This window comes from Rana temporaria, chromosome 12 (assembly GCF_905171775.1).
Source record: "Rana temporaria chromosome 12, aRanTem1.1, whole genome shotgun sequence".
In the NCBI taxonomy this organism is placed as follows: domain Eukaryota; kingdom Metazoa; phylum Chordata; class Amphibia; order Anura; family Ranidae; genus Rana; species Rana temporaria.
In genome coordinates this window covers 113,312,842-113,331,092 of record NC_053500.1, presented here as the reverse complement: position 1 = coordinate 113,331,092, position 18,251 = coordinate 113,312,842, and the positions used below count along the sequence as shown (strand labels likewise).

The following is an 18,251-nucleotide window of genomic DNA, read 5'->3' as shown; positions in this document are numbered from 1 at the left end:
TCATCGGATATCCGATGAAAAAATCCATCGGTTTAGATTCCATCAGATAGTTTGTGTGTGTGGTTTGTGTTCAGAAAATTACATGTATTCCAAAATAGAATGATAGAATGTTAAAGTGGTTGTAAACCCCTTTAACCCACTTTAACCTACAGGTAAGCCTAGATTAAGGCTTACCTGTGGGTGCAACAAATATCTCCCAAACCTAAAAGGTATTTGCAGAAAAGACTGCACCGATGTCTACGGCGCATGCACCATAGACATCGGGCGCAGGCTCACTGAGCCTGCCGCTTCTAACACCGATCATGCCGTTAGTGGCGGCACCTGCACGCACCCATGACGTCATCTCTGCTCCAGCCAGTCACAGCGCCGGAGCAGTGATACCCAGAAGTCACTCCGGGTATCACAGCGGCGACGGAGGAGGTGTCCGAGGATTTTTTTTTTTTAAAGAGGGTTTACATCCTCTTTAAAAGCAATTTACACACACAAAAATGTGTTTTTCCTAACTTATTAATTCAAGAACATGTTGCAAAAATGAATACACCCCAATGAAAGTCTTATGTCGCGTACACACAATCGGAATTTCTGACAAGAAAAGTTCGATGTGAGCATTTGGTCGGAAATTCCGACCGTGTGTATGCCCCATTGGAATTTCCGACAGCAACAATTTGAGAGCTGGTTCTCAAATTTTCCGACAGGTAAAAAATTCTTGTCGGAAATTCCAATTCCGACGCACAAAAAAACACGCATGCTCTGAATCAATTCGACGCATGGTCAGAATCATTGAACTTCATTTTTCTCGGCTCGTTGTAGTGTTCGTCACCGCGTTATTGACAGTCAGAATTTCAGACAACATTTGTGTGACTGTGTGTATGCAACACAAGTTTGAGCCAAAATTCCATCAGAAAAAAATACACGGTTTTCTTGTCGGAATTTCCGATCGTGTGTACGCGGCATTAGGAGCAAAATCTTAATTAACAAGAATTTAACTACATGGAAGAGAATTGTCTCAAGGTCTGAGAAAGAAAATAATTTCTTCACACAAGAAAGGTGAAGGCTACAAGAAGATCAATAAAGCTTTACTTATCAGTCAGGATACTGTAGGGTACAGGAAGTGGAGGTCACATGATTTGTGTGTAGTGTGGAGCTCCAGGGACTGCAGTCTGCAGCACATACTGATCCATTCGGTTGGGATTTGCAGAAATACAAGAAGAGATTTTGGGAGGTTTTGTACTTTGGGTGATGTCATCTCGGGTCACCTTCTGATTTCATGGCAACCTCTTCCTCCTCATCCTCCTCCCCACAAGCACTCATAAACCTATCTACCCTGGACATAGCGGATTGAGGTGTTGGTTGTCGTGTGATCACTGCAGCTGAGGATTTGGTCTTACAGCATTTATATCAAGCTTGGTTGACCCTTATGAACGTATGTTCTTCAGGGTTCAATAACTCCGGTAAGCCTCTCTCCATTTCGTGGCGGCCATTTTCACATCGTGTGTCACGTTCGGATTGTGGGAACATTAGCACCTTTGCTTTCATTGGACTGCCACTTTTTCATTTTATTTCACATTAGAGACTTTTTCTTCATATATTTTTATCGATATATGTCCATTATTATTTTTATTTCCATTTCATTATTGAACACAGTGTTTATAGCACTTGGTGTATTTTTTAGCGCTACAATTAATATGTTTTGTCTGTTTTTCTCCACTTGTCTATTTGTTTTGTAGCCGCTTACCATCTCAGATAGCGCAGAATTATTTAGCATTTGCTAGAATACTGTAGTAAAAATGATACAAAAATGTAACCAAGATGGAACTGCAACCATCTCACAAAGACATCCAGATTGTCCACGGAAGTTAAGGCCTCGTACACACGATAGGTTAACCAGAGGACAACAGTCTTATGGACCGCTTTCATCGGTCAAAACCGATCGTGTGTGGGCCCCATAGGTTATTTAACCATCGGTTAAAAAAAAGCCAACTTGCTTTAAATTTAAGCAATGGATTCCTAACCGATGTGAAAAAAACAATCGTTAGTAGGCACAACCATCGGTTAAAAATCCACCCATGCTCAGAATCAAGTCGACGCATGCTTGGAAGCATTGAACTTCGTTTTTTTTCAGCACATCGTTGTGTTTTACGTCACCGCGTTCTGACACGATCGTTTTTTTAACCGATGGTGTGTAGGCGCGACGGACCATCAGTCAGCTTCATCAGTTAACCAGACCGTTCTCATCGGATGGACTGATCGTGTGTACGAGGCTTAACACCTTCACATGAGCGTCTTACGAAGAGAAGGTTTGAAGAAAATTGCCATGCAAGTTCAATGCAGTTAGCTAAAGAAGTAGAAAGCCAAACTGTAGTGATTGTTTCTTGTGACACAATATGGCGTACACTGCAGAGGAATGGCATGCATGGATGTCGTCCACGAAGGAAGCCTCTCCTAAAAGCCCATGCACAAAAAAGCCCACCTAGAATTTTTGTCAGGGCCAATGCTGAAAAAGAAGAAGAGTAGACTGGGACTTTGTACTCCAGAGTGATGAGACCAAGATATATATATATATAGTGTATGAAAGCCTACATTGTGAGTATGGAATTGGTACTTGTGTTTATGTTTAATAAAATATTTCGGTAATGCACTAGGCGTTGGTTTGAGCCCTCCTGTTTATTCTTTTTGTGGTTTCCTGGAGTTGGGCTTTAATGATGCTGCCTTGCAGTCAGCAATACGGCATATAGTCCAATAGGCACAGAGAAGGTTAGCTAAGCTGAGGATTATGTGGGTTTTCAAATGATTATTTATGATCTTTTGTTTATTTTTGTCTTGCAGCTGAACTCAATGGGCATGTGTCTTTTTTTCAAACTAACTGTGTAACTATGTAAGAAGAAGAAGCACACACAGTGACCAGAATATTACAACTTCATCAAACTCTACTCACCAAACTGCAGCCCCTTGGATGTGATCCTTATCCTGCAGCCAGGATTCTGGGAAGAGGACTTTGATGCCACAAATGGCATGACAAGTAAAAGAAGGTATACCAATACTGAAGTCATTCTTCTTTATAATCTAGAAAGATACAATTACACGGTTAAAGAAATGTTAAAATAAACTAAATCACATAAAAACATTTTTTTTAAGGTTTGGATTGGGGATGGCTGAAGTATTTTCTTTATTTGGCCATCTGTGTACAATTTGGGAGATTTCTCTATTACTTGCTGCCCAAAAGGCTCATCAGGAAGTCAGGAACAAGAATAAATTGTATATTTGATAAATACATCCCTAAAGATTATGGGGCCAGATTCACAGAAGAGATACGACGGCGTTTCTCTGAAACGCCGTCGTATCTCTCAGAGTATCTATGCGACTGATTCATAGAATCAGTTACGCATAGATAGCCCTTAGATCGGACAAGTGTAATTGTCTTACACCGTCGGATCTTAGGATGCAGTACTTCGGCCGCCGCTGGGTGGAGTTTGCGTCGTATTCCAGCGTCGGGTATGCAAATGAGGTTTTACGGCGATCCACAATGGTTTTTCGCGTTCGTTACGTCGTTGCTAGTCTAGTTTCCCGTCGCAAAGTTAGTCGTCGTTTTACATGCCCTAACTTTACACAGCCCATGTTAAAGTATGGCCGTCGTTCCCGCGTTGAATTTCAATTTTTTTTTTCTTGCGTAAGACGTCCGGGAATACGAAAGTACGCTACGCACGTCGCCGTTCGAAAAAATGACGTCACTTCGCGCAAAGCACGGCGGGAATTTCAAACCGGAGCATGCACAGTAGGTCCGGCGCGGGAGCGCGCCTAATTTAAATGGCACACGCCCCCATTGAATTACGCGGACTTACGCCGGAGGCCACCGGCGTAAGTTTTCACGCAAGTGCTTGGTGAATCAGGCACTTGCGATGAAAACTTGCGGCGGTGTAACGTATATACGATACGTTTCGCCGCCGCGATTCTAAGTGAATCTGGCCCATGGTAACAATCAATATGGGTATATGGGACTTTTAAGGTGCTAATCCTTTTACCCTAGAGAAAAAAATAATTAAAAAAAATAATATACCAATATTATAAAAACATATCTTTATTATGAATTGGCAAAAGCTCAACCAGCGAAACACATTGGGACATTGCACCTTCCATTGTCATCTTTATTATCTTTATACAGTATACTTTATCTACTGTTGGTTGCATTGTGACAATTAGGATTGAATCAAAACTAGGAAGGTGTATGAAGTAGCTGTCGCTATGTATACTTCTATATGCATCTAATATGCCTATATTATGCTCATTCATAATAAAGATCTTTTTTTATAATTTTGGTATACAGTATTATGTTCTTTCCCTGGGGGTAAAAGGATTAGCACCTTAAAAGTCCCATATACCCATATTGTTTGATCATTTATAGAAGCCAGAAGAAATCTCTCAAAAGTGACGGAAATCCCTTCTAAGGTCCCTTTCACACGGACTGATAGAATGGTGCTTTTAGCTGCAGATTTTCTAGTTTTCTACCGCAGCTAAAAGCACACAATGGCCCCATTCACACACAACGTTCAGCTGCGATTTCGTTGCATGCGGTTTGGTGCGAATAGAAAAAATAGAATTGAATGCATTCAGGTGTGATTTAGCGCAGCTATATGCACTTAACCGCAGGTAATCGCAGTCTTTTGTGTCAACTGCGGATAGCAGCGTGAGAAAAAAAAAAGAACAAGAAACACATCATAATCAAAAAAATAAAAAGGGTTACTATGGAAATGACTACCGCAACTAAACGCGGCCGCATATAACCGCACGTAATCGCAATGTACAAATGCAGCTAATCGCAGTGCCCAGAGCCTTGAATTTCACTGAAAAAGTACATGCTTTTAATTGCGGCAAAACTGCCGTCCATCTGAAAAAGGCCTATTGCCTCGACCGTTTTTCATGACGAGAAAAATGCCATTTTTTTAATTGGTCGTGAAAAACGGTTGTGTGTAGGCTCCAGAGCATTTTTCTCTACGAGAAAAATGGCCGATTTTTATTTAGAACCTGCTCTATTTTTTATCGTCGTCTTTCACGTCGTTCTTTTTCACGTCGTGAAAAATGGTCGTGTGTACGCTTTAACGATGGGGAAAAAAATGCGCATGCTCAGAAGCAAGTTATGAGACGGGAGCGCTTGTTCTGGTAAAACTAGCATTCGTAATGGAGATAGCACATTCGTCACGCTGTAACAGACTGAAAAGCATGAAGACTGAAAAGCACGAATCGTCTCTCACCAAACTTTTACTAACACGAAATTAGAAAAAGCAGGCCCAAAGGGTGGCGCCATTCGAATTAAACTTCCCCTTTATAGTGCCATCGTACGTGTTCTCGTACGTGTTGTGCGTCACCGCGCTTTGCTTGAGCATTTTTTTCCACGAAAGTCTGTATGCAAGGCAGGCTTGAGAGGAATTTCAACAAATCACGTCGAGAAAAACTTCGTTTTTTTGCATGACATTTGAATAACGGTCGTGTGTATGCGGCATTAGATATTGGCACCTGCACAGGTATCTCCAACATTTCTCCTCTGTTTTTGGACACAACAGTAATACCTTGACAGAGGGTCTAACCCTCCCCTACGCTATCCAAAATAAAAAAGGTTTTGTATGAGATGCACTTTAAGTAAACCAATGTCCAACTAACTAAAGTTGTAATGAGCAAACACTGAATCTTGGTGGTCCTGGAGACCATCATGTAACAGAAATACACTGCTGCAAGATTCAGTGTACTGGATAAATCCTTCTCTTTGCTTAGTAAGCAGAAGCATTGATTTAAAGCCTTGTATATCTATTGACTGAGACCCTATTGCACAATATCCAGAAAGACTCAGAACTGCAGTGCTTTTAACACCAGCTCCTTAGGCACAGTAAATGTCTATGTCACTGTGATGTATATGTTCTGAATCCTATACATCACATGGTTCTATACCATGCTTTAGGCAAGTAACTACACAGACACCAGATGCAGAAAAAATTAACAGAATTCCTTTACCACTATCTATGTGTATAATATGATTTGTTTCCAACTATTGTATTCTCTGTATTGCATTCTCTAGTATGATGAGAACAGTTGTGTGATGGCAAATGCACTAAAAAATATAATGTAGCCAGGTGCTTAATGGAGAGTAAGGCCTCGTACACACGATAGGATAGCCAGAGGACATGGTCTGAAGGACCGTTTTCATTGGTCAAAACCGATCGTGTGTAGGCCCCATAGGTTATTTAACCTTCGGTTAAAAAAATAGGAACTTGCTTTAAAATTTAACCGATGGACGCCTAACCGATAGGTCAAAACCGATCGTTAGTATGCAAAAGCATCGGTTAAAAATCCACGCATGCTCAGAATCAAGTCGACACATGCTTGGAAGCATTGAACTTCATTTTTTTCAGCACGTTGTTGTGTTTTACGTCACCGCGTTCTGACACGATCGGTTATTTATCGGTTATGGTGTGTAGGCGCGACGGACCATCAGTCAGCTTCATCGGTTAACCTAAGACGACGGTCCTTCAGACCGTTGTCCTCTGGCTATCCTATCGTGTGTACGAGGCCTAAGAGAAATGCCACGCACGCACGATTGGTTCATCTGATGAAAACGAACCGATGGATTTTTTCATCAGATATCCGATGAAGCTGACTTTCATCAGTCTTGCCTACACACCATCAGTTAAAAATCTGTTTGTGTCAGAACGCGGTGACGTAAAACACTACGTTCAATGCTTCCGAGCATGCGTCGACTTGATTCTGAGCATGCGTGGATTTTTAACCGATGGACTTGCCCACAGACGATCGTTTTTTTCTAACGTTTTTTTAACCATCAGATAATTTTAAAACAGGTTCTACGTTTTTTCACCGATGGGAAAAAAAACGATGGGGCCCACACATGATTGGTTCGTCCAATGAAAACGGTCCATCGGACCGTTTTCATCAGACAAACCGATCGTTTGTACGCGGCAAAACACACTATGCAGCTGCTGTTTGTAGCTGCTGCCCTGTGGTGCGGAACTGCTTAACAGTTGTTTCATCAAGAGGAGTTGCTGAGCAGGAGGCATTCAAAAGGCTAAATCAAGCAGAAATGCACGGTGGGAACTGTAGTCCGGAAGAGATACGGTTGTGGTGACCAAAGGGTTTTGAACTATGTTCCCCAAAGAGGACATTGGCAGGAGATGGGGAAAGAGCTGCATTTTCCCAAGCTGGACAGGACAAAACTTCCTCCTGCTGTGAGGGAGACGAAAGTGCACACCGATGCATATCTGCGGCCTTAGTGGGATCTGGAATGCTGAGTTTGGGGGTGTCAACAGACAGCGTTACCTGGGTGCAGAGCGTGGGCAAATGGCTGTGTGTGACCAGATGGAGAGCTGCAGTATCACTGGGAATGGTGAGTTGCTGCTGTGTGGGCTTACTCTCTGCTTCTAGAGAGAGGGCCTGAAACCTTTAGGAACTGAACATACAGTCAACTATTAGTCTTATTGCTGCCTACAGGCTTGACTGGGACTATTCTCATGTGCACCAACAGTACAACTGGGCCCCATCACTTGCTGGCTGAAGAGTTAGGACTAAAGACTGCCCCATTACAGCTGCTACACAGAGACCTTTACCTATTGCTTATGCTAAAAGGTACCTCTCAAATGACATTGTACAATATCCTAGCCATTCTCTTAGGCCTCGTACACACGACCAAACATGTCCGCTGAAACTGGTCTGCGGACATGTTCGGTCGTGTGTAGGGCCGACCGGACAATTTTCCGGCCTAGCGGACAGGTTTCCAGCGAGCAAAAGTTTCTTAACATGCTAAGAAACTTGTCCGCTGGAAGCCTGTCCGTCGGACATGTCCGATGGTCAGTACAACTCATCGGAAATATCCGATGGCCCGAGAACCCGCGCATGGCGTCGAAGTGATTCGACACATGCGTGGAAGCATTGAACTTCCGGGTTTGCGGACGTGGCGGTATCAACCTCACCGCCACGTCACCGCGCTGTCTGTCCGCTGGGATTTTGGTTTGATGGTGTGTACAACCATCAGACCAAAATCTCAGAGCGGACATGTCCGATGAAAACGGTCCGCGGACCGTTTTTATCGGACATGTTCGCTCGTCTGTACAAGGCCTTACAGTGCACTCCAAACCAGTTACAGTATTCTTATCCACACTGCAGTTAATGTTTATATAAACTGCTTATTGTTGGTTTTGCTGATTTGATTCAAGTCTAGTGGTACAGAACTTTAACCTTGGCACATGAATTATACCATCTAGCGGTGTCTAAACCTATCATCTGTATACTCATTTATGCTCAAACCCCATTTATTCTAATCCATACCAATACATTGAGGTCATTTACCACCAAATGGTCTTGTGTCTATTTCCTTGTGCTAAATCACAGTCAAAAGATATATATATATCACACTTTCATTCAACCATGTGTGTCAGAGGGGCTGAGGTTGTTCTTGGAGTTGAGGCGCAGAACAGAAAACTCAAATCACCAAGTGGCTCCTGCAGAGTTAGTACTATGATAACATAAATAAAGCTAACTTGAGCATACCAAAAGAACTATGATGTGCTCAGAAATTAGCATGTAGACTGTTACTACTCCATACCAACAATATACAGGAGACCCAATTACATACTGCAGCTTCCAATTGAATAAACAATTGTTTAAACATACCTGTTGGCGGGTGGTTGTGTCTGTTTGTGTCCCCCACACCCATATTTTGCTCCCACCCTTGATTGCCCCCTTGGTGTTATGCTGTCCAGACCAATGATGATTCAAGCTATTTTGCTTTACTCCTTATTGTCATACATGATTGGTAAATATATATTAGTTTTTACTGTTTTCAGTTTCTACTTGATATAGAATTCTTATTTTCAAGCTCCTGAAAAAGCGTGTCAGTGCGAAACATGTAGAGCTTTGAGCTTCTCTACCCCACACATCAACCTACATTAAGCCCAGCCAAAACATTGATTACTGCAATTCAACAAAGATATGTAAAGTTATAGTCTGACCTATGGGCACTGATAGTGATGTTTATGGTGAAGTTTACTAGCATCTGGTGCTAGTAAAATAAAGTGGATTTAATTTGTTGTCATTTGTTGCCATTTTTAATTTTTTTGTATTAATAAACTATCTATTTTTAGAATATTTTGTGTACTGTGGTGCCTAAAAAGTCCATTAGAGTTTACTTTTCCATTATAGTCTTAAAGTGATTGTAAAGGAAAACATTATCTATATATATAAAACTCAACGTGTGTATGTATGTTCCAGCATCACGTCCAAACGGCTAAAGATATTAACATGAAACTTGGCACACATGTTACTTATATGTCAGCAACAAACATAGGATAGGTGGTTTAACCCTTACCCACCCCCATTTGCCATGGTTGGGGTTTTTCTTTAAAGTCCCATTCAACTCTATGGGAAATACATGTTACTTCATAACTTCCAAACGGCTGTAGATATTTCGATAACACTTGGTCACATGTTACTTATATGTCCACTTAAACTATAGGATAATTAATTTATCCCTTAACTACCCCCATTTGTGAGGGTCAGGGTTTTTGTTACATTTCCCATTGATTTGCATGGGACTTTAAACTTCCCACATAACTTCTGTACGCCTGGAGATATTTCAATAATACCTGGTACACATATTACTTATATGCCAAATAAAAATATATGACAGCTAAATTAACCCTTACCTACACCCTTATATAAAAGATGGGTATATTTATATTACTATGATTTTCCTCCCCAAAAGGTTAAGATAGGAAGACCGGGCAACGCCGGGTATTCAGCTAGTTTTAAATAAAAATAACAAACATCTCCATCCTTGGGACTCGACTGATCACAGATCAACGTTTCATTGCCCTATACCATGTGATCAGCTGTCAGCCAACAACAGTTGATCACATTATGTAAACAAAAGCTGGTAAATCTGCTCTTTTTTATCCTCAGGCTGACAGCCTGAGGAGAAAAAAACAAAGCCGATTACCGGCTTCTGTAAAAGGGACATCGGTCCCACAGAGTGCCCACCAGTGCTGCTAACCAGTGTCCATCAGTACTGCTAATTAGTGCCCACCAGTGCCACCAATCAGTGCCCATCAGTGCCTTGTCATTAGTGCCACCTATCAGGGCTGCCTATCATTGCCACCTATCAGTGCCCTTCAGTGCTATCCATCAGTGCCCTTCAGTGCCACACATCCGTGCCACCTATCAGTGCAGCCTCATTAGTGCCCATCAGTGCCACCATCAGTGCCACCTTATCAGTGCAGCCTATCAGTGCTCATCACTGCAGCCTCATCAGCGCACATCAATAAAGGAGTTTTTCTTTGTTAAATATCTCCAAAAGAATGCTCTATTTGTGTAAAAGAATTATACAATTTTTTGGGGGGTACAGTGTAGCATGACTACGCAATTGTCATTTAAAGTGTGACAGCGCTGAAAGCTGGCCAGGAAGGGGGTGAACAAGTGGTTTAATACAAGCTACTATTTAAAAGAATATTTAACATTTGTATTGAAACAACATGAACATGTTAAATCCTATATGAGATTTTAGTGATTAAGAATCACTAAACACTTTGGAAATAAAGTTTAAGAATTTCATAACATGCAGGCTCTTTTCCTGTCATTGCACCATTATAACCTGTGATGTCATGTCCAAGTACCAGACACAAGACCTTATTGTTGCTGCATTTATGTTTGCCATTGATGTTAATTCAGCAAATGTGGTCAAGTCATAAACAAGTGTCATTAACAGATGTTCTGATATTGTGATCTGAAGTAACCCCCCCCCCCCCTCCTTGAAAAACAAACCTGAAAGTTGCACAATAAGCAAATCTAAAATTGAATCATCCATCACGTATTGTCTTCGATAACTGTCTGCAGCTGGCTATGTGCAGAGTTTACTGTCATGCTATCCCTTTCCAGCACTGAGGCCTTGTACACACGACCGTTTTCCTCGACAAAAAACAATAAAAAAACTTGGTGGCAGAGCTTTTTTCCCGAGGAAAAGGGTCGTGTGTATGCTTTTCATCGAGAAAACTGTTGAGGAACTCGACGAGGAAATAAGAGAACAAGTTCTCTTTTTTCTCGTCGGGAGTCTCAATTTCCTTGTCGTGTTCCTCGTCAGGCTGGTTTTCGACGAGAAACACGTTCGTGTGTATGCTTAGAAACCCACGCATGCGCAGAATAAAGTATGAGACGGGAGTGCACCTTCGGTAAAAGTAGCGCTTGTAATGGAGATAGCACATTCGTCACGCAGTAACATGAGATTAGCAAAACAGCGCCAAGGGTTGTGCCAGTGGAATCGAACTTCCCCTGCCGTCGTATGTGTTGTACGTCACCGCGTCTGACTGTGTGTACGCAAAGAATGCTTGTCGAGTTTCTCGATAAGCCTAACTAGGAACTCGTCGAGGAAAACGATGTGACTTTTCCGACTAGTTCCTCGGTCGTGCGTACGAGGCCTCAGTCATATAATAGTGAAATGAGGTTTCTAGGGAGCACATCGCAAAAATACAGCTGCCAACCCTGCCGGCTCCCATGCCTGTTATTATAACTGTACAAAATAAATGTGGGCAATGACTGACCACAACTGGGCGAGATTTACCCAACTCATTAGCTGTTGGCTACACCCAGGGTACATACAGACTTATTATAGACTTTAGTTCTTTTATATAGGATAAGAATAGAAAATGAGCTTGGAGAACCACACACAATAATTACACAAGGAGAAGTTTTTTTAGCCAAGACATGTATGCCTCCATTATCGCAGTAATGATTATATATGTTCGAAAATACGTTTACCCACAACAAGAAACTTGAATTTAGCAAAGACAGAGATTCCTTATATGACTTATTTTCAGGGGAATTCTCAAGTTTTTCCTGTAAGTAAAACACATGAATTGTACTGCATATAAATTCATTTAAAGTGCGAATCCTATTTTTTATTTAACCTCACAGTGGCGCCTCTTGGCCCTTTAGGAGGTTTAGATTGCTGGGAGGTTTGCAGGGCTTAAAAAAGGGGTTGTAAAGGTAAAAAATGTTTTCCCTTAATAGCTTCCTTTACCTTAGTGCAGTCCTCCTTCACTTACCTCATCCTTCGATTTTGCTTTTAAATGTCCTTATTTCTTCTGAGAAATCCTCACTTCCTGTTCTTCTGTCTGTAACTCCACACAGTAATGCAATGCTTTCTCCCTGGTGTGGAGAAAGCCTCTTGAGGGGGGAGGGGGCGAGCAGGAGGGTCAGGACGCCTACTAACACACAGCTCCTTTCTCTATCTGCAAAGTAGAGAGTGTCCTGACCCTCCTGCTCACCCCCTCCCCCCTAAAGAGGCTTTCTCCAAACCAGGGAGAAAGCCTTGCATTACTGTGTGTAGGTACAGACAGAAGAACAGGAAGTGAGGATTTCTCAGAAGAAATAAGGACATTTAAAATCAAAATCGAAGGATGAGGTAAGTGAAGGAGGACTGCACTAAGGTAATTGAAGCTATTTAGGGAAAAACATTTTTTCCTTTACAACCCCTTTAAGATCACTTGACCGCCATGATTGGCTGTCACAGCGGTCACGTGATCCAAAATACCGAATTGCAAGCAGCGATCCGGAGCTTTCAGTTAGGCACCAGTAACTGGGCCAGGAGCGTGCAGAGCTCGCGTTCTCGGCACAGCTATATTGATTACAAGTCACGCAAATATGTGGCCTCTCAGCGCTATGGACCAGGCACCAAAAGGCTGCATATTTGTGTGCAGCCGGCTCCAAGGAGTTAATGCTCACAGCTCTCACAGTTTAGTTCTTTTTTCTTTTTTTTTCACTTGAATTTTGTTCGTGAAAATAAGAAAAATGGATAATTACAAAAATACTATGCAAGAGTGTGAACAAGATCGAGAGAAGTTTCTCTGCGCAGATATTGAGCATTAAACAATGATGGAGACATGAAAGACAAGACAATCGATCCAAACAACATTGAATTGTTAGATAATCAGTTATCAGAACCCTTCTTAGAAAGGCGATGCACTTAGGTTCTGAAAAAGGCCCCTCAACTGGGGCCCTAGAGCTAGAGAAAACATTACATTCTTCTGTGGGACCAAAAAGAGGTTAGTTTAGTGCAGTGGTGGCCCAAAATACAGATCGCACGGGCGCCGCTCCCCCATCCATGCACCCGGCCCCCTAATCTACATGCCGGACGCATAAATTCCAATCAGGGTTATTTTTTTAAGCACGTGATTAGAGCCAGAGGCTCTAATAGGCTTCAAAAACGGGTGAGCTTGGGGCGCAGAGCACCGAGGAGGAGATGCAGAGGAGGAGACACAAGGGAAAGCCGTTGCCCGTCGGCCGCGCCATAGTAAGTGCTGGGATGGGAACCGACGGGGAGGGGAGTGGGTTGTAGTGTGCAGTGGGTACGAATGATCTGAGTGACCAACCGGACAGGGAGTGGTTGCAGGTGATCGCCCCCCCCCAGAAATATACCACTGCCCATCACCCGTGCCATAGATGGGGTAAGCGCTGGGCTGGGAACCAATTAGGGGGGGGGCGGTGTGTGTAGTGGGTGCAAATGACCCGATCAACTAACCGGATGGGGAGGCGGGAGGGTGGTTGAGGGCGACCACCCCCCCACCACCACTGGTTTAGTGTGTTTTTAAAAGGGAAATGATATGGGCCCATTCACACCTATGTATGTGCAGTAGCACATGTACTACAATTTGCTCTTGGATGTGAATGGGCCCTAAATATTCTTTTTGGAAACATCCACAATGTAGTAAACAGCACTCTGCCATAGGTACTGCTCTAGGCTTGTATCTTATTCAGTAACCAGCCGCATGTGGTTAGGCTTTTAGAGCACCTGTCTAAGGTAAGACTACAGACGACACAGCAGGGGAATTTGCTTCTGAGCCCTTGACATTAGGGCAAAATACATTAACTTTTCTCTTTTATTCAAGTTAATATTACCTTTCACATTCATTTTACCTTAAAAAATAATTAAATGTTTCTAAAAGTCAACAATACAATGGAGGCATGGGGCTGTTGAAGGTTATATGTATAATAGATTAAACCCCTTTTTGCCATTTGTATTTGGAGCCAATGACGTTTAAGGTATGCCTCCATTTATCACAAATGAATGCTTGATTCTTTGCCCATCAAGCTTTGCCCTCTTGTCAGTGGCCTTATAATGGGACTATCTATATTTCATTTCTTTGGCCATCAAGAAAGGTAAGAAAGTAAGAGTATAATGAGACAAACAAGGGCCAACAGCTCTGTAGAATTTTCATTTGCGATACTTGCCAATTGAAAGAGTTTTCGCCTACAAATGGAAACCTCTTTAATTCTTCAGTTTCCTTTCATTGTTTAATTTTGCTTTATCAGTTAAAGGAAACTGTGCTGCTCATACAGCGTTCTTGGAATTCACTTTTCATAGTCCAATAGGGATACAAAAAAACAAATTACTTTTTTGGTAGGATAGACTATGCATTTTTTCCTGCACCAGGGACAGGTGTTGCAGGGCAGTTAGTAAAAACAAAAATCCTTCCCACACACCCATTTTTTTAAAATAAATCTTTATTAAAGTTATAGTAGTGTAATAACAAAAAACAGTTGCATCCAAAGAGAAAGTATGATATCTGGCATAAGAAACACCAATGCCTAATAAGATACATAAAAATTGGGCAGATGTATGCGCCATAACATAGCAGATAAAAGTAAATCAGTGGATCCATAATACAGTTTTATAAGTATGTGTGGTACCATAGAAACAAGAAAATAAGAGGTATCAGCAGAATTAAACATACCAGAAAATGCTTTATATTTTACAATAAGAATGGGTGAGCCATGCACCCCATTTTTGTTGAAATTTATTTAGGGTCCATGCACCCATTTTTTTGCCCGACTTGCCAGACAGTGGAACAAGGCTTGTACCCTGACTTTTCTTTAATGCAGATGAGCAATATAGCTTTGTTACATCTCCATTCCATCATTGATTAGACAATGGAGGAGCAGCAGGACACCAATGAGATCATCAATCTATTCAACCCATGAGGCAAAGAAAAAGGCAAAAGCGGAGTGCTGGGGTTTGTACCAAGAAGTAAAACTGCTTTATTAAAATGCAATACCTTTACATGTGATAAACTTACCAAACTGCTTGACTGTGAAAAGGCAGCACATCAAAGGACAGCAATGGCACAGAACAGCAAGCATCAGACAGCAAACTTGGTAGTTATGGCCGACCGCGGAGGGTGCAGCAGCATGAAACACCAGGATGCCAAAGGCAGCCTGTGAGATGGAGAAGAATGGCAGTGTCCCTGGCTGCACATGGGGTATGACAGCTGTCAGGATGCCAGGTTGATGTCGGGAGGGGAGGCGGGCATAACGCGTTTCAAGGTCTCCATCCTCTTTGTCACATGCATGGGGGAGATAAGGGACAGGCTGCCTGCAGAATACTAGAGGAGAGGGATGGATACAAGATGAATTACTCTGCAAGGAGAGAGAGCGGCATTGACCGTCTTTATTACAGGAAACACCTACACTGGGACAAAATTTCACTGTATTACAGCACAGATCTGGAGGAAAAACACAAGGCGCACCAAGATTTAGGAATAGGCATGCCTCCTATATTGGATGTTTGCTTATCCCATAGTTTAGGTTCAATGAATGTCTAAGAGTAATAATTTGTGCTTTTACCTGTATGCATCTGCTTAGAGCAGTGTTTCTCAACCTTTTTCCAGTCGGGGCACCCTTAAAAAGTATTTTCAGTCTTGAGGCACCCCAGTCCAAGGCTTGGTTCACATTATGGTGTGTCGCATAACACGCGCAAAATCGCGCTCATTCCTGACACACAGACAAATGCTCTGCTCTTCTTAATGGTACCCCCACACATTGGAAAAATGTGGGGTGCTTTTGCTGCAGTGCAATAAAAAAAAAAAAAAAAAAAAAAAAAAGGTTGGGGACTTGTTTCCCTGCATTTTTGTGAGTACGGAAGCCCATTGAAATGAATAGGCTGCCCTACATGCAGCTACACAGATGTGAACCAAGGGCTTGTTCACATGTCATTGGGGTGGTAAAACCACATGGTTGAGCTGTTTTTACCACCCCCAACTTCTCCACCTTTAGCTGCAGAGGCAGCAGCTGGGGGTGTTCACATGCTGTGGCTGCAACTGGAGGTATACCGAGGGTGAATGGGGCTGCACTGCAACTACCCCGCAACTTGTTCAGTGTGCGGCTGTCCAGAGACAATGGGGGGGTCAGGATTAAAAATAACATACAAGCATACAGACACATGCTTACACACGCATACACACACATACATACATACATACATACATACACATGCACACACATACAGACACTCACATGTGCACACACACACAGACACATGTATAAAGCCATTTTAAAATGAATCTAGCTTACAGCTCAGTACCTTTCCAGATTCCTTTTCAGCCGGGCACTGCACTCTAGGGGGAAGCAGAGAGCACAGCACACTCCTCTGCACTTTACTTTCACTTTTGAAGCCGACAGAGCTTCTCACAGTTCGGCAGGAGATCGGGCTCATCTGACTGCCTTCTCTCCACTGACCCCGCGGCACACCTGAGAACCTCTGACGGCACACTGGTTGAGAAAGGCTGGCTTAGAGTTTCATTTTTGTTCAGTACATTTTTTAAATACACTGCTCAAAAAAAATAAAAGAACACTTTGAAAACATATCAGATCTCAACGGGCAAAAATCTCATGCTGGATATCTATACTGATATGGACTGGGTAATGTGTTAGGAATGAAAGGATGGCACATCATTTGATCGAAATGAAAATTATCCACCCACAGAGGGCTGAATTCAAAGACACCCCGAAAATCAAAGTGAAAAAATTATGCAGCAAGATAGTCCATGTTGCTGAAATTTCATTGCAACAACTCAAAATGGTCCTCAGTAGTTTGTATGGCCCCCAAGTGCTTGTATGCATGCCTGACAACATCAGGGCATGCTCCTAATGAGACCACGGATGGTGTCCTGGGGTATTTCCTCCCAGATCTGGACCAGAGCATCACTGAGCTCCGGAACAGACTGAGGTGCAACCTGGCAGCACCGGATGGACCGAAACATAATGTTCCAGAGGTGTTATTTTGGAGTTAGGTCAGGCAAACGTAGGGGTCATTCAATGGAATCAATTTCTTCATCCTCCAGGAACTGGCTGCATGCTCTCGCCACATGAGGTCGGGCATTGGTGTGCACCAGGAGGAACCCAGGACCCACTGCACCAGTGAAGGGTCTGACAATGGGTCTAAGGATTACATCCCGATACCTAATGGCAGTCAGGGTTCCATTGTGTAGCCTGTAGAGGTCTGTGTGTCCCTCCATGGATATGCCTCCCCAGACCATTACTGACCCACCACCAAACCGGTCATGCTGAACAATGTTACAGGCAGCATAAAGTTCTCTGCCACTTCTCCAAACCCTTTCACGTCTGTCACATATGCTCAGGGTGAACCTGCTCTCATCTGTGAAAAGCATGGGGCACCAGTGGCGGATCTGCAAATTCTGGGTGTTCAATGGAAAATGCCAATCGAGCTCCGCAGTGTCCGGCAGTGAGCACAGAGCACACTAGAGGACGTCGGGCCCTCAGGCCACCCCCATGAAGTCTGTTTCTGATTGTTTGGTCAGAGACATTCACACTAGTGGCCTGCTGGAGGTCATGTTGTAGGGCTCTGGCAGTGCTTATCCTGTTCCTCCTTGCACAAAGGAGCAGATACCGTCCTGCTGATGGGTTAAGGACCTTCTACGGCTCTGTCCAGCTCTCCTAGAGTAACTGCATGTCTCCTAAAATCTCCTCCATGCTCTTGAGACTGTGAGACACAGCAAACCTTCTGGCAGTGACACGTATTGATGTGCCATCCTGGAGGAGTTGGACTGCCTGTGCAACCTTTATAGGGTCCAAGTATTGCCTCATGCTACCAGTAGTGACACTGATTCTAGCCAAATGCAAAACTAGTGAAAAACAGTTAGAAAAGATAAGTAGGAAAAAAAAATGTCAGACGCCTCCACCTGAAAAACCATTCCTGTTTTGGAGGTCGTCTCATTGTTACCCATCTAGTGCACCTGTTGTTAATTTCAATTAACAGCAAAGCAGCTGAAACTGATTAACAACCCCCTCTGTATACACCCCTCCCCCTCTGCTACCTGACTGACCAGATCAATATCCCAGTGTTCTGATTCAAAAGTGTTCCTTTAATTTTTTTTTGAGCAGTGTATATTTTCCTAATTTGTTTGACAAGC

At 42.8% G+C, this 18,251-nt stretch overlaps 1 protein-coding gene across 1 annotated transcript in view; it reads right to left on the bottom strand.

Moving 5' to 3' along the window:
- The window catches only part of LOC120918571 (phospholipid transfer protein), a 92,742-nt gene that overhangs the window by 60,921 nt on the left and 13,570 nt on the right, over positions 1 to 18,251 (bottom strand). Inside the window, exon 2 of the mRNA XM_040330224.1 lies at positions 2,936 to 3,063. Coding sequence (XP_040186158.1) covers positions 2,936 to 3,050 — 115 coding nt within the window. The 5' untranslated portion in view covers positions 3,051 to 3,063. The remainder of the gene's footprint in view (positions 1 to 2,935; positions 3,064 to 18,251) is intronic.